This window comes from Meleagris gallopavo, chromosome 5 (genome assembly GCF_000146605.3).
Source record: "Meleagris gallopavo isolate NT-WF06-2002-E0010 breed Aviagen turkey brand Nicholas breeding stock chromosome 5, Turkey_5.1, whole genome shotgun sequence".
NCBI classification, from domain to species: domain Eukaryota; kingdom Metazoa; phylum Chordata; class Aves; order Galliformes; family Phasianidae; genus Meleagris; species Meleagris gallopavo.
In genome coordinates, this window is record NC_015015.2 from 47,822,331 (window position 1) to 47,836,296 (window position 13,966).

Below are 13,966 nucleotides of genomic sequence, written 5' to 3' on the forward strand. Positions count from 1 at the left end.
CCCATTTTGGGAAAGGATTTTTTTTTTTTCTTTTTTCCCCATGGAGAACTATGGCCACTAAGATGATCAGAGGACTGGAGCACCTCTCCTGTGAGTAAAGGTTGAGGGAACTGGGCTTGTTTAGCTTGGAGAAGAGAAGACTCCTTGGAGACCTCATTGTGGCCTTCCAGTACTTGAAGGGAGCATATAAACAGGAGGGGGAATGGCTGTTTATGAGGGTGGATAGTGACAGGACAAGGAGGAATGGTTTTAAACTGAGACAGGGAAGGTTTAGGTTAGATATTAGGAGGAAGTTTTTCACACAGAGGGTGGTGATGCACTGACGTTGCCCAAGGAGGCTGTGGATGCCCCATCCCTGGAGGCATTCAAGGCCAGGCTGGATGTGGCTCTGGGCAGCCTGGTCTGCTGGTTGGCGACCCTGAACACAGCAGGGGGGTTGAAACTAGGTGAGCATTGTGGTCCTTTTCAACCCAGGCCATTCTATGATATCTGAAACTGGGGAAGATAAGTCACCTTATTTTGTTATCCCACTTTAACTAGTGTGCACTTTGCCATCTTCTTTATGAATCACTTTAAGTCATACTACAATGTTTGTGAAAATTGAGTTGATGTCGTCAGTCTCTGTTGACTGAAGAAAATAAGCTAGTGTTGGGAAAGATAATCTGAAGCCGTTTGTGTAAATTCTTTAGTATTTAGGATGGAATACACATTTTCAAAGGCTTCTATATTCTTTCATTGAAAGTATTTTTAATTAAGGATTTTTGTGTATGTATGTGTTTGCCTATGGATGTGTTTAAAAAGAAACAAAACAGTTATCAACTGATGCTGTTGGAAAAAATCAAGTATCAGCTCTGGAGTGTAATACTCCTGTGAAACACTTCTACCAGCAGATGGGGCTCTGCAGCATCTTAGAAGGGATGGTAACTAAATTATTCTTTTAACGAATCATATACTAGTATTAAATTAATATTTCCTCCATTTTGTGTGTTGAAAAACATTAAAGTTTATGGCTGTGTTGCAACCCATGTCAGAAAGCTTCATGGGAACTTGAAAGTTCAATTCTGTGATTCTGTGATTCTGTGATTCTGTGAAAGTGAGATAGAACTTTATGGGAAGATTTGTGTATTGTAGATTAATAACCCAAAGTAGTTCTTCCAACTTGAAAGACTTTGCAGCAGAATGGATTGAAGAAGGAGGAGTTTAAAAATAAAACAAACAAACAAACAAAAACCCTTGAATTTAGACTTTGGCAATGATCTTTTGCCCTCAGTTTTCTCTGAATTTTGAGCTTCCTTTATATTGAGGAAGCGATTGCCAGCTAGGTGCTTGTAGCAAGCAAAAGAAGCAGAAAGCCTGATTCAAATTTGGGAAAGTGCTGTTTGGAGCTCTTAGTGTGGCAGTGCTCTTCACTAATGCATTTTAACTGTATTTTCAGTGGCTTCCATTTCTAGTTTAAGTACCTACGAGCTTATCTCAATCTTAGTTTAAACTGATTCCAACCTGTTTTCATGGGATAACACTTTTTCCTCTAAACCTTCTGTTTCAGTAGCTGCTATAACTGAATTTTAGAATGCTCCTGCCACTTTTGGTTTTGTGCATTTAGACACAAATAGTGATTATGATTTTAATATTGGCTAATAAGTTTTGTATAGATTTTGAGACTGAACACAGCTATTGGAGGTACCTAATTTTTATAGTGTTATAATACATTCTGGAAACCAGACCTTGTTTCTGCTTTAGAAGCCCAAATAAGGAATTCTGGATCCTATGTTATCATTGAATATTTGTCTTAAGTAGCAGAGTAGATAAAAAGTTGTATCATGATAGTCATGTTTACCAATTTACTGTGTTAATCTTGTTATGTCTTTTATTTGGAAAATCAAATAATTGCAATAGAGCCCCAGAGATGTAAATGTTTTCAGTAGTTACTGGTGCTGGAGTTTGTTTTTTAATAATTGTTCATAAAAATAATAATGTTGTGGTTGGCTTTTTTTTAATATTTTAAAAGATATCATCTTTATACAATTATGTTTGTATGAACTTTTAGTTGTGTGTCTTATTTTCTATTTGAAATGCTGGCATCGCAGCAGGTACTCTGTCCAAATATTTCCTCATTTTCAGTACTTTCACGTTGCATAAAGGAGCAGGATCAAGGAAAGAAAAACTTTGACTCTCTAGCATATGAAATCTATTCTGGTAGAAGATTAATGGGATGACTTGTAACACATTGGAAGTTTTTGTTACGCTTTTTGTTTTCCACTTGCCTAGTTGTACTCCAGCTTAGCTGAATGACAGCTGAACCTATGGAAGGAAAGTGAGTTTTTAAGATTGGTTTAACAGTGCTAGCATTTTCAGAGATGTTAGATACTTCTGATTGAGATTGAGGATCTGTCTAGCTCAATGGTCAGTCCCTAGTGGATTGCATAAGTAGATGCCAAGAGAAAATGAGCATGACAAAGATTTATGGTGCTGTTATGTCCTCCTCTGGCCTATGTTTGTTTGAAAGTCAGGGGATTTTGAGCTCCAAAGCAGTTCATCTTTGTAACTGACTCAATACATCTCTGCGGGATACTTCTCTGGTCTTATGAGACTATTTTGTCTCCAGGCATTAGCTCCAGGGTGTTATATTACTTCTGGACAAATCTAGTCTATGGGTTTTGCTTCCCGAAGTGTGTCAAACAGTACAAGAAATGCTTTTTTTTTTTTTTCCTTCCTAGATTTTCAAAACCTTTTATTCATTTGTTGTGTGTTCTGCAAGAGAAAGGTGACATAGTAGGATGTCCAAGGAATTTGTTATTCTTAGTTCTGCTGCATTGGACTGAAAGCAAGGGAAAACAATAGCTTCTTTTCATCCGTAACATTGATGGTAGCAATACAGACTTCCTAGACATTACTGCTCCTCTGTGTCAGTGTAACAAATTCTAACACTTGTTTTCAAGCATTCTGCTAGCAATTCATTTGGAAGAGCCATTATAGATAGCATTCTACAACATTGTTCCATTACTTGTGTGTCTGTTTGTACGGGACTGAATTCAGGCTGCCAGCTTGCTTCCTTTAAGCTCACAGGTAGCTGTCTCCACTGAGCTAGACTTGAAGTATTTAATGAGCAGTATGAGATATGGCACTGCTATTACCCCCAACATTTTGTTTCTTAGATTCTATTTTAAAATCTCTGACAATGTTCCTTTAACTGTTGCTGATGCAGAAGATGAGTATTTGGGGAGCCTGTGTATTCTATTTTAAATGAAAAACTTTCAAAGTGACTTATTAAATGTTAGGACACTTGTAATGTTAGGGCACTTCTTGCTAATAGCAAGAAGTTCTTCCCATTATTTTGAAAGTGGCAAGGAGCTTTATTTTGGTCACTGTGCTGTTTAATGGAGCTCGTGGAAAATAGCATTATCATTCTTTTGTTGAAAATGCTATTGTTGATGAACCTACTAAATAGGCTATTCAGAAATATTGAAGCTGTTTTTTCTTAATGGTGCCTCGTTCCCTCATCTATTTATAAATGTGTTTTTTTTTTTTTTTAAGGAATTTGGGCTCTATGAGTATTAGGATGGACACATGCTTGTTTGATTTATGTGTAGATGTAGAATAATGCTGAGTGCTGAAAGTGCTTCTCTGTATATTGTATCTCTTTATAACAAAATTATTTCATTTTATTGTTGCCCATAATACCTATTTCATAGCGAAAGGAACATTGTGCAGGAAGGAGTGCCTTTGACCATCAACAAAAGCTCCTGACTATTTCTGTCAAGATGATAATACAGGTCAGGAGGTGATAGCCAGCTCTTACACAGCTGTTCTGCAAAAGCCATTAACACAAGTTGGCTAAAAACAATTCATGAAGGCGGTGGATTTTGGCCTCTTCATCACAAAAATTTGGTTAGGGTTTGTTCTACATGTTGGTGTGTTAATACCTAGATGAGTTTAAGGATTGTTGTTACACGGAGATTTATTTTTTAATTATTTTCTTGCTTCCAGCAATGTTGTTGTCAAGGAAACAGAAATCCTTGTAATGCCTTTGTTCACTTTCTCAGAATCCACAGCTGGAGATGACTTATATTTTTGTATTTTTTATTATGTTCTCAGTAGTTGACACACTCTCGTGCCTTAAAGGATTTTTCAAAGGAGTATGTTTCTTTGAGTATAAATAGCAGCATCCTGTTCTCTCCACTGCTTGATAGGCCATTGTATTCTTTCCTTCTCAGTTAAAGAAAATTAAATGCAGTGCTCAGTTGGATGGAAATTCATCCTAATGCTTGTGTGAGAAATAGTATTAAGAAAAAAAAAAAAAGGCAAAAAATCAGTGAATCTCAGCTTCTGGGTTAGATTTCCTATTCTGTAAGGGCATCAGTTTTACTTCATAATTCTGGAAACATTTCCAAGTGTGGTCTCAGTAAGGAGAACTAGAGCAGTATCCAGTGCTGAAAGTGATCCCTCACTGAGATTTTTTTGAAGATGCTGTCTGTGGAGAAGTGGAGCAGGAGAAGAGAGATATGTCATGGTATGGCTAATATGCATGTGTTTCCAAAATAAGTGGGAATTACTTAGAGAAAAGTTCAGGAAAAAGAAGTTCTGAAAACAGTGGAACTGATGGAGACTGGCTGTATCTTCAGGCTGGCTGTGGACTGTCTTTAACTCTTCCATCCTTCAGGGCTCCTGCAGTGTTTTTCCCTCTGTTTGGCTTGATTAAATCTTGAGAGAGAGTAGAGTCCCTCCAAGTTCTCTGTGAAATTTGCTTGCCATAGGTGCAACGTGACCACATTAAGAAGCACAGGAGGTGTGGTCCTTGTGACTTTTTTTGCAGCCCTTTTTTCTACAGAGATCCAAATAAATGGAATGAATGGAGTGTTGGATATTTGAATGATTATGTGGAAGGATTCTATTTCTTTATGTTATATGGAATGAATTTTTGTCACTTTTATTATTAGTTACAAAAAAAAAAAAAATCAAGTATATAAAGTGCTTCTCTGACTTTTTCTTAGAAATCTGATTGTTGTGAATTGCTGAGTTTGGTACTTACTTTCTACTAAGAGTTCTTCCAAATATTCAAAAACTGTCTCTTATGTGGCCTTTAGCAGACTAATAAGCAAACTTGTCGTTCCTCCAGCACAGCAAACCCTTTAGCAGAGGGAAAAGTCAGTGCCAGAGATGTCAATGGAGCAGTGTCCTAATGAAGCTTAACTGATAATGTCACAAATTAAATCCTCCAATTACGTGCAGGATCTCTGTGGACAGCTTCTATATGGAACAGAACATTGCCTGAGGTGGGAGAAACATATGGTGGTGTTATCCCCATCTAGATGCTTCATTCCTGGCTTTAAAAAATAAATAAATAAATAAATAAATAAAAATTGCTGTGACTTTTGGAGCTTGGAAAGAACAGAGAGAATAGTTCTATGTTCTCACGTTACTTTAATACATTGTGGGAGCATCAGTTTTGTCACCAGTTGAGAAATTCCAAATGTGTTTGCTGTTTAAAAATATAAGTAACACCAGTGTAAACTTGCTTTTTTTCTAGAAGTCTATCTTTATAGCTGCATTTTCCATACTGCTATATATATACACTTTAAAAAAATTTGTACAAAAGTACACAACATCTTGTGATATGTATCTTTACCTCTCGTGGTCTGTCAATGTTGTCAAGGAAACAAATCTTTGAGAAGCTTTGCTCTGCTTTTTCAGGTTCTACAAAGAGATTACTTGTGTTGGATTCATCCAGCACCAGAAGTAGAAACAATTTGCCTGAAGTTTCTCTTACTTTCAGTATGTTTGTGTCCTTGCTTTTTTTAAAAGCAGACTTTATTTTTAGCATTTGCATTTTTAGATCATAATATTGGTAAACGTACCAAAGGTTGTTGACTTTTAATCTTTAGATGAAGCCTGATGGAACTTTAATGACATTGTTATATATTTTTGCCATAAATAATATGTTAGTTATAGATTCCCTTTAAATCAAAGAGAAAAAAAATATAATAAAAACTTTATTCTCTGAAGAACTTGCTTCACTGGTATGGAACTTGTGACATACCATTTTCCATTCCAGTCATAGTAATCCTACATCTTTAAGGAAAAGTGCATTTTGTGGGTATTCTGGGAGTCTTTGATTTGTCTTCTAGTATATGCATGCTGGGATATGCATTTTTATTTCATTTTTATTTTTTAAATTTAAACCTAACTGCAGATTTCTATGACTTATCTTAAATGGAATTGAATGTCGGTTGCTCTGAAAGTAATGCCTCCTATTTATTTCCATGGAAACAACAACAGAAAAGTACAACAACACTTTGATAGACCAAATTCTTAGCTACAAAATGCTGTTTTTCAGCATAGTCACCACTATTAGCTATATTAACTATGCATTTTTGCCAGTGATGAGCTACAGCCATGCTCAGAAAAATCTGCGACCGCTGTCACCACTACTGGAATGCACCTCTCAACTCCTCGCTATGCTCACATCACTGTTTGGTCTCCATGAACTTTTAGCCAGCATCAATGACTGTCAATGGGTGCCATTATTTCTGCAATTAGGAATTCAGTGACACACTTTTGGAGCTCCCCATAGAAACTTCTACCATTCTTAAATGTTTAAATTGGCTAGTGGCTTAAAGATACCAGGTGAGAGGGAATGACAAATAGTATATACTGCATATAATTGTATGTTAAATGCATACCAGAGGTATACAGCACCTTGCTGTATAAAGTAAGATTTCTCTAATTCATCCTATTTAGGCTTGGTACCTTCTTCCAGATAATTGTTTCCTCTCTTCATTAATTTTTCTTAATCAGAACATTTTAATTAGTGACAAGAATGTAACTTTAGCCACGTGAGCAAGATCTCTTCATCAATAGAAAACTTTAGTTTGGTGCTGGAAAAATGAGGTGTTGCAGACTTGCAGTCATTGGTGTTGGTGACTGATTATTGCAGTATCTAAATATGCTGTATCTATAATTGTGCAAGGGCTGCTCAGGGAAAAAAATAATTTGTAACTACAAACAGGTGAAGCTATAAGGATGTTATAGTCCTACAACTTAATTATCTTTATATGCAAGTAATTAAAAAAGGGCCTTTGAAAGTGCCATTTGAAATTTCCTTTCTTGTAGGTATTTCTAATAGCTTTTTGTCAGCGTCTGAATTTAAGAAGTGTACATTTTTTTAACAATGTTTTCATATCTGCATGGTGAAATAAGTGGCTAATATCAGTGCAGGTTATGAATTACTTTAGAGAGGCATCAGTGCCACTAGGCGGTGTGCATTACGATTTTCTACATTTCCAGTGACTTATTTCCCTGCCTTCTTTTTTGTTCACTTTCTTTCCATGACTGCCAGTCTTCCTATTCAAACCTTGATGTCTTCTTGTCTGTTCTTGGTAACATTCCTCATCTTTCACTGACACGTGTTTCCCCCTTTTTCTTTCTGGAGCTTCTGCCTACTTCCTAACCCAACTCTGTGCTTGCGGTACCAGCTTCATCAGCTGTGAGTCTTTTAAGTAATTACTTACAAAAGGAATCAGTTCTGCATGCATCTCATTTAACTCTTTCCATTTGCATTTAGTAAATCTGTCTGTAAGCAGGACTTGTTATTCATAGCAGCTGGCTTTCTCTTTGAAGTTACAGCTGAGAAATGCACCTTCACCAGGTGTCGCATATTCAAATCTCACTTACTTCTGCAAGTATTGCAGTGCTGCTCTGGTGGAAAAAGACCACGTGCTCTCTCTCTACTTTGTTGAAATGGGAGTTCTCATATACTGAGAAGGTGAGATAGCTGGTTTTCTTTATTAAAGCTTGGCAGATCTGTTAAAGACAACAATATACTTTACAGTGCAAAACATTTAAATAATTTAGGAAATTAAGTCTTAATCTGCTAGTATTGTAATATTACTAGCTACGAGAGTCCTCAATGCCAGTGAAATGCATAGCTGCTTTACAGAATTAAGAACTTATTTTTGAAATTAAATGCTTTATTGTGAGTATGTTTAAGACTGCATTTTATCCCTGACTTCAGTGGGCTAAGAATTGTCTGTATTTTCTGTAGAGTAGCGTTTTTCATGTTTTTTCTTTTTTTCTCCCAGTTACTAACATTCTCAATGGCCTCGGAAATAATAATTTAGTTTATGTTACTGAGAAAATGAGCAGTTAAACAAAAAATGTTACTTGCTAAGCCAAGTGATCTATGAATGGAAGACTCATTAGAGTCCAGACTCTCAGGTGGTTGTTTTCAATCATTAACTGTATACTGTCCCTTGTATTTGGACGTTACTTCAAATCAGCGTGAGAAATAAGGATACTGTAACTCTTAAAAGAGGAGGGCCAAGCAGTTAAGACTGCGGATGATACAGAATTTGTTAGTAAATTGGAATTAAGTTATTTCTTGCAGATAGAGATTTGCGCTCAAGTACAATTCTACCATTATTTGTACAACTTTTGTAGCAATGTGTTACTCTATGCTATTGTAGGAAAACTGCTAATAGTGTGCATGCTTACAGTGCATCTGGCAGCGCTGTGCAGTAGAAGAGCTGCCAGTGATCTGATGTTTAGATTTGGCAGAGGTTGTCTAGAGCTGTTGTCCTTGCTGTGTTATGCTTTTCCAGTGAATAACGTGCAAGAATGAGACAGCTAAAACTGCTTCTTTTAGTTTGCTGTGTTTGTGCTTTTTTGTTTTCTTGAGCGTGTTCGTTGTTATTTGATTATGTTGATGTATATATGTACATAAAAAGCTCTAAAGCATATGGATGGCCTTCAGTGATTCACAATGTTGTATTTAAAAACAGTATGTCAATGTATGAGTACAGTCTAAATAGATGTGTTTTGAAGTTGGTAGTTAATGTTTAACTGTAGCTTAATGTAAAAACAAAAACCAAACAACACCCCATAAAAAATTGGTCAATATCAGTTTTCTCCCTATTTTCAGAAATAGCTCATAGGTCAACAGCATATAGATATGCAGTCCTTCAAAAAGTGCCAGTGTAGCTGCTAAAACCATGCTTATTATCTGAGTAGAACATCATTTCTTCCTCTAGCGATGGATGTTCAAAATCTACAGGGTGCAGGTAAGTCTTTGAATGTATCTATCCAGTCCTTAATTACCCTGTAGGGATCAAGGAGGCTTACAACAACTTGCCTCTTGAAGCGCTGTGAGAATGAAATTGAGGTGTTTTAATATTTAGGACAAATCTTCTCTTTTAATAGAGCATAAGTGTATGAGACTTGGAAGTGATCAATGCTAATGAACATGATATATAGAAGTGAAGAGAAAATCAGATTATTTAATAAATGGCTATAATAATTTAGCTAATCATCTCCTAGGAAGTTGTAATACATCTACTCTTCTCCTGACTTTCTCCTTCGCCTGATGGCGAGTTATTGATTGCTTAAGTGTTTTTGGGCACAAATATTAACTGCTAGTGACCACTACTCTATGACTTGCTTTTAGGTATTTTGAATGTATTAATGTCACTCTTAATGTGTTGCAATTACACTGTGAAGTTGATGACAAACTGCCAAATTCATGCCATGTTATTCTCCCTCTGTATTAGTAGAACAATAGAAAATGTTGTGTTTTGAAATTATTTTTAATAGCTTCTTGTCATTATATATTATTTTCCCTTGAATTACTTAAATTATGTGCAGCAAATTGCTCTGCTTTAATCATGTCACCCCAAATATACCTAATACTGTGTATAAAGTAGGTAATTTCTCTGAAGTGATTTATTTTTTTCTTTCTCAGAAATTTAGTATTTGTGATGTACAGCTATGGGCTGTTTTCCTGTATTTGGCTTATCCTTCTGCTAAAATATGTCTTTCTTTTCACACTGTACAATGCCTAACTATACCATTCTAAAAAGCAATGCCCTTTGGAGAATACCCAGCTTCTTTGATGGGGGCTAAAATTGCAGTAGCTTGCAGGACATGTAGCATAGCAGTTGGCTTTCAGTTAACACATGACTTGCTTTAGGCTTGCCATTTATTTGTTAGTGTGACATAGACTCCTGCTGCCTGTTTTATTCTGTTGAGCACTTTATATGGGAACAGAAGTGGCTCACATGAGACTTCCCAAATTTCATCAGTATTTCACTGTGTTTGTACATAGTATGGATTTTTCTTGCCCTTCTATATTCTCAGTCTTACTCCACTGTATTTCTGTTTTGGATGTCTGGGTAGGTTGTTCTTTTTTTTTTTTTCTTTCTTTTTTTTTTTTCCCCAAATACATGATTTGAGCTCTTTCTGAAGAACTAAAGTTGTGGTTTGATACTTTGGCTGATGATCACTTTTATCAGAACTTATAAGGCAACACCGTCATAATTCTAACAGCTATTCATGTCCAGAGGCTTTACAATCATTTTTTTTGTCTTTGACCATTTACAGCTTAAAGAAACAGATATCAGAGAGGGGTGGTATCCCTTCTCCAATACAAAGTTGGGAATTTGAGGGATAATCATTGTTCTGAGTGAGTATTGTCCCTTCCGTAGTGAGAAAAGGCAAAAATCCAGCTGGCTGCTGTTGAAAGCAGGATAATGACCTGAAGCATGAATACCATGTTCTCTTTCTTGCTCTCCAAGTGGTTTGTTGCCAATGCTTCTGATGCACCTTTGAAGCAGAGCACTAAATGTGTATTTATGCAGGTAGGTAGCAGCAGTAAGCATTTTTTTAAACAGTCAGGAGTTTCTTGGCATTAATCATTTTCAGAACATTTAATTACTGTTAATTATTATTATTTTAAGAATTGTTAAGGGACACTTTGCAGTTATAGAACAAGGTTGCTAGTCAAAATAGATTGAGAGGTGCAGATCAGTAGGACATTCTTAAAACATGCTATTATTCACACTGTTACTTTGACTGGTTAAAATCCTCTGTGTCAAATAGTTTGAGAGCAACAGAGGAAACTTAATCTATCACACTTGAGAATTCTGCCAAAATATTTCTGCATCTTTGAGCATGTTACTCATTTACCTCCTTCCCAGTTGGAATGAAGCTTTCTTTACTTGTAGAAGAATAAAAGATAAAATAGCAAGGTCTCCTTGCTTGACACTCTGTTCTTGAGGGTCAGTTTTCTCCTATTTTCAGTTGTTATTCATTCCAAGAATGTTGGTCAAGGCCAAGATCAATACTGATGCTCAAAGCCTCCTTCTGTCTTTAAAGACAGTAATTGTTATGACTTTTCCCTAGCAGCATATTGTCAGTGCACTCTCTGATCCTTGTGTTATACATCGTATTTCATCCCTGTAATCTGGTGTAATTTATCTTTTCCTAATAACCCTGACTCAGCTGTAAACAAGGTGGAAGAAAGTATAGAACTAATGTGGATAGTATTCTTAGTATGTGTGTTATTGTATGCCTTGCTTCATGAGGAGTATTTTCAAACAGTTATTGCACTCATCAATCTTATGTCTGTGTACAATTAGGGGAGTTCAGTAACTTTCATTTTCATCTGATGGTGTGAGAAACTTAGCTTTAACTGTCTCTTCAGAGAAAACAATCAAAATTAGTGTTTTTCTCAGCTTTTGCCTGAGGGGGAGTTTTTTAACAAAGCCGTGTATTTGTGTTTGAATGTGTATCCCTATATTAGCAGGTAAGCAAAGGTATCCAATTTTCCTGAGCAACAAAATACTTGATTACAGGTCTAATGATAGTTTAAGAGGTGTTTTCAGATGTGCTGAAATCAAAGACTTGAAGCAGATGAACTTAATTATCTTTGTGAATATTCACAATCACATTATGTGCTTTAAATGTCACGTTTGGAAATAGGGCCTCATTGCTAGTTAATTAACAATAATTACTCAAGATAGTACTTATGTTTCTAGAATGTCTTACCCACTGTGAAAAATGTGCTTTACTTCTGAAAATTTAGCAGTATAAGAAAGTTTTCATTCTTAGTATTACTGTTGCTTAGCCCCTCTGTTCTTCTTACGTCTAATAATGCTGCATGGAGAGCTGGTTATCCCATTCCCTTTCCTCTGCTACATCCGGACAATGTGTTTAATGCATGAACTATAGAGTGTGATTCTTTTTTTAAGCAAGTAGTCATCTCCTAGCAGAGTGAGAAGAGGGAAGCAATAGTAAAATAGACTGACAGCGTAGCAATCCATTATAAAGTGTTACAAAGGTATGTTGACATCTCCAACTAAAGAAATGTGGTTTATGATAATACCAGAAGGTTTTTTCAGTCATAGTGCTCAATATGTCATTCTCTGTAAGAACGGCTTTTCTTGGCAAAGAACATTATACAGTCCAAGGCAGCTTAATCTACAGCCAAAAAAAACCCTCTTAGATCCTAGAAAATCCTCCCTATGTTCCAGTTCTTGGCTTCTCTCTTGCATCTTTCTTTTCTGTCTTTCTTGTAGAAATTTAATTGAAAAGTAAAGAGATTTCCTTTTAAAGTTTTCCCCTGTCTGAAATAAATCTTTTTGAGAAGAAGTGTTTTTTCTAATATCCAACCTGAACCTCCCCAGGTGCAATTTGAGGCCATTCCCTCTCATTTTATTGCTGTTGCTTGGGAGCAGAGGCTGACTCCCACATGACCACAGCCTCCTTTCAGGTAGTTGTAGAGACTGATAAGGTTTTCCCCTGAGCTTCCTCTTCTCCAGACTGAGCAATCCCAGTTCTTTCAGTCACTCACCATAAGACCTGTGCTCCAGACCCTTCACAGTTTCGTTGCCCTTCTTTAGACATGCTCCAGAGCCTCGGTGTCTTTATTCCTTTAATGATTCCTTTAACTGATCACTAATCTCCATCAATTTTGTGAATAAGCAGAAGCGTGTAATACTGATTGAATTTTCAAGCCAAACCTAAAATGTTTGCATTCACTATTTTTTTTTTAATATTCATTCAGTAATCTTACTGTACTTGTAAAGTAAATATTATGGAGTACATCTCATAGTGAAGTAACATTCTCCAAGCTTTTCATATGCAGCAAAAACCAAATTGTCTTTGATGTAAGGTTGTGTTTCTTAAGTGTTTGCTATTGCAGTGCCAAGGTTGGAGCACTCTGGAATCTGCGATGAGGTGGTTGTGGATGTAGCTACACTGGTTGACTGTGTTGCTTTAGTAATGTATGTGAACGTGCAAAGCCAGCTCTGCTGACTAGATGTACATTAGACCTGCTAATGATCTACTGATGCCCTTTGGGATAAAGGCCTTCATGAGATCGTTGTCAATAGTTTTCTGTTGAGTTGATGATTTAACATGTTACTCCTCAGGTTTTTGGAGGAGAGAGATTAAATCTTGTATAGAAGCATTATAAGGCAGTTTAAATGATCTTATAGTAATGAAAATGCATCGCAAGGAGGAATATTAACCACGTGCCTCATCATAGAAGATGGCAAATATGAGTACTGGGCCCTTTTCTGCCTAATGGATTGCGTGGATATGTGAAGGAAAAATAACTAAAGCTAATCAGTTCTGTTTTGTGTAAAGATGCTAATATGTAGATACTTGAATTTCCTAAAAAAAGAAAAAAGAAAAAAAACCACCCAAAACAATAAAACCTACTGATTTGTGTTGATGTCTTGCAAGTGGCTTGGAGGAAGGGAGCTCCTGTAATCACTTCACTTGAAAAGAGAACAATTTTAAAAAGTACAGTGACACAGCTGATGATGTGCTTTTGTGCTAAAGTTTCTGTGGATTAGTCAAGTCTAAGTTAACCTGAAAGATCATAAAGCTGGTCTGGGCTTTGCCAACAGGAGGAACAAGACAAAACTGTGCCCTTCTCTTCAGTGTGGATACACATGAATGTGAAAAGCAGGAAAAAGTGCAGTGACCTCAGAATGCTTGAGAGAAATGTGACAGTCAAGTCTGTGGCATGAGGGAGGCTGGAGGGGGTGGTGAGACTCCTTTCAGACACGTAAAGGCTCCTGGCACTCACCAGGGCCTGCAATGTGTGCTGGTGGGCCAGGCTGTAGTTATGGTGATGCCTGCATTGGGTGAGGAAAACTGAATGGAGCGGTGTGTGTCGGGGGTGGGG

General features: G+C 36.6%; 1 protein-coding gene across 4 annotated transcripts in view; it reads left to right on the forward strand.

Moving 5' to 3' along the window:
* WDR25 (WD repeat domain 25) overlaps positions 1–13,966 on the forward strand; it is a 61,406-nt gene that overhangs the window by 7,932 nt on the left and 39,508 nt on the right. Inside the window, exon 1 of one of the 4 annotated variants that reach the window (XM_031553675.1) lies at positions 7,616–7,762. The exons of 2 other annotated variants lie outside the window; for them this stretch is intronic. In XM_031553675.1, coding sequence (XP_031409535.1) covers positions 7,631–7,762 — 132 coding nt within the window. In that variant the 5' untranslated portion in view covers positions 7,616–7,630. Of the gene's footprint in view, positions 1–7,615; positions 7,763–8,939; positions 9,057–13,966 lie in introns of those variants that run through there. One more of the 4 variants, XM_031553676.1, reaches the window with a different exon arrangement.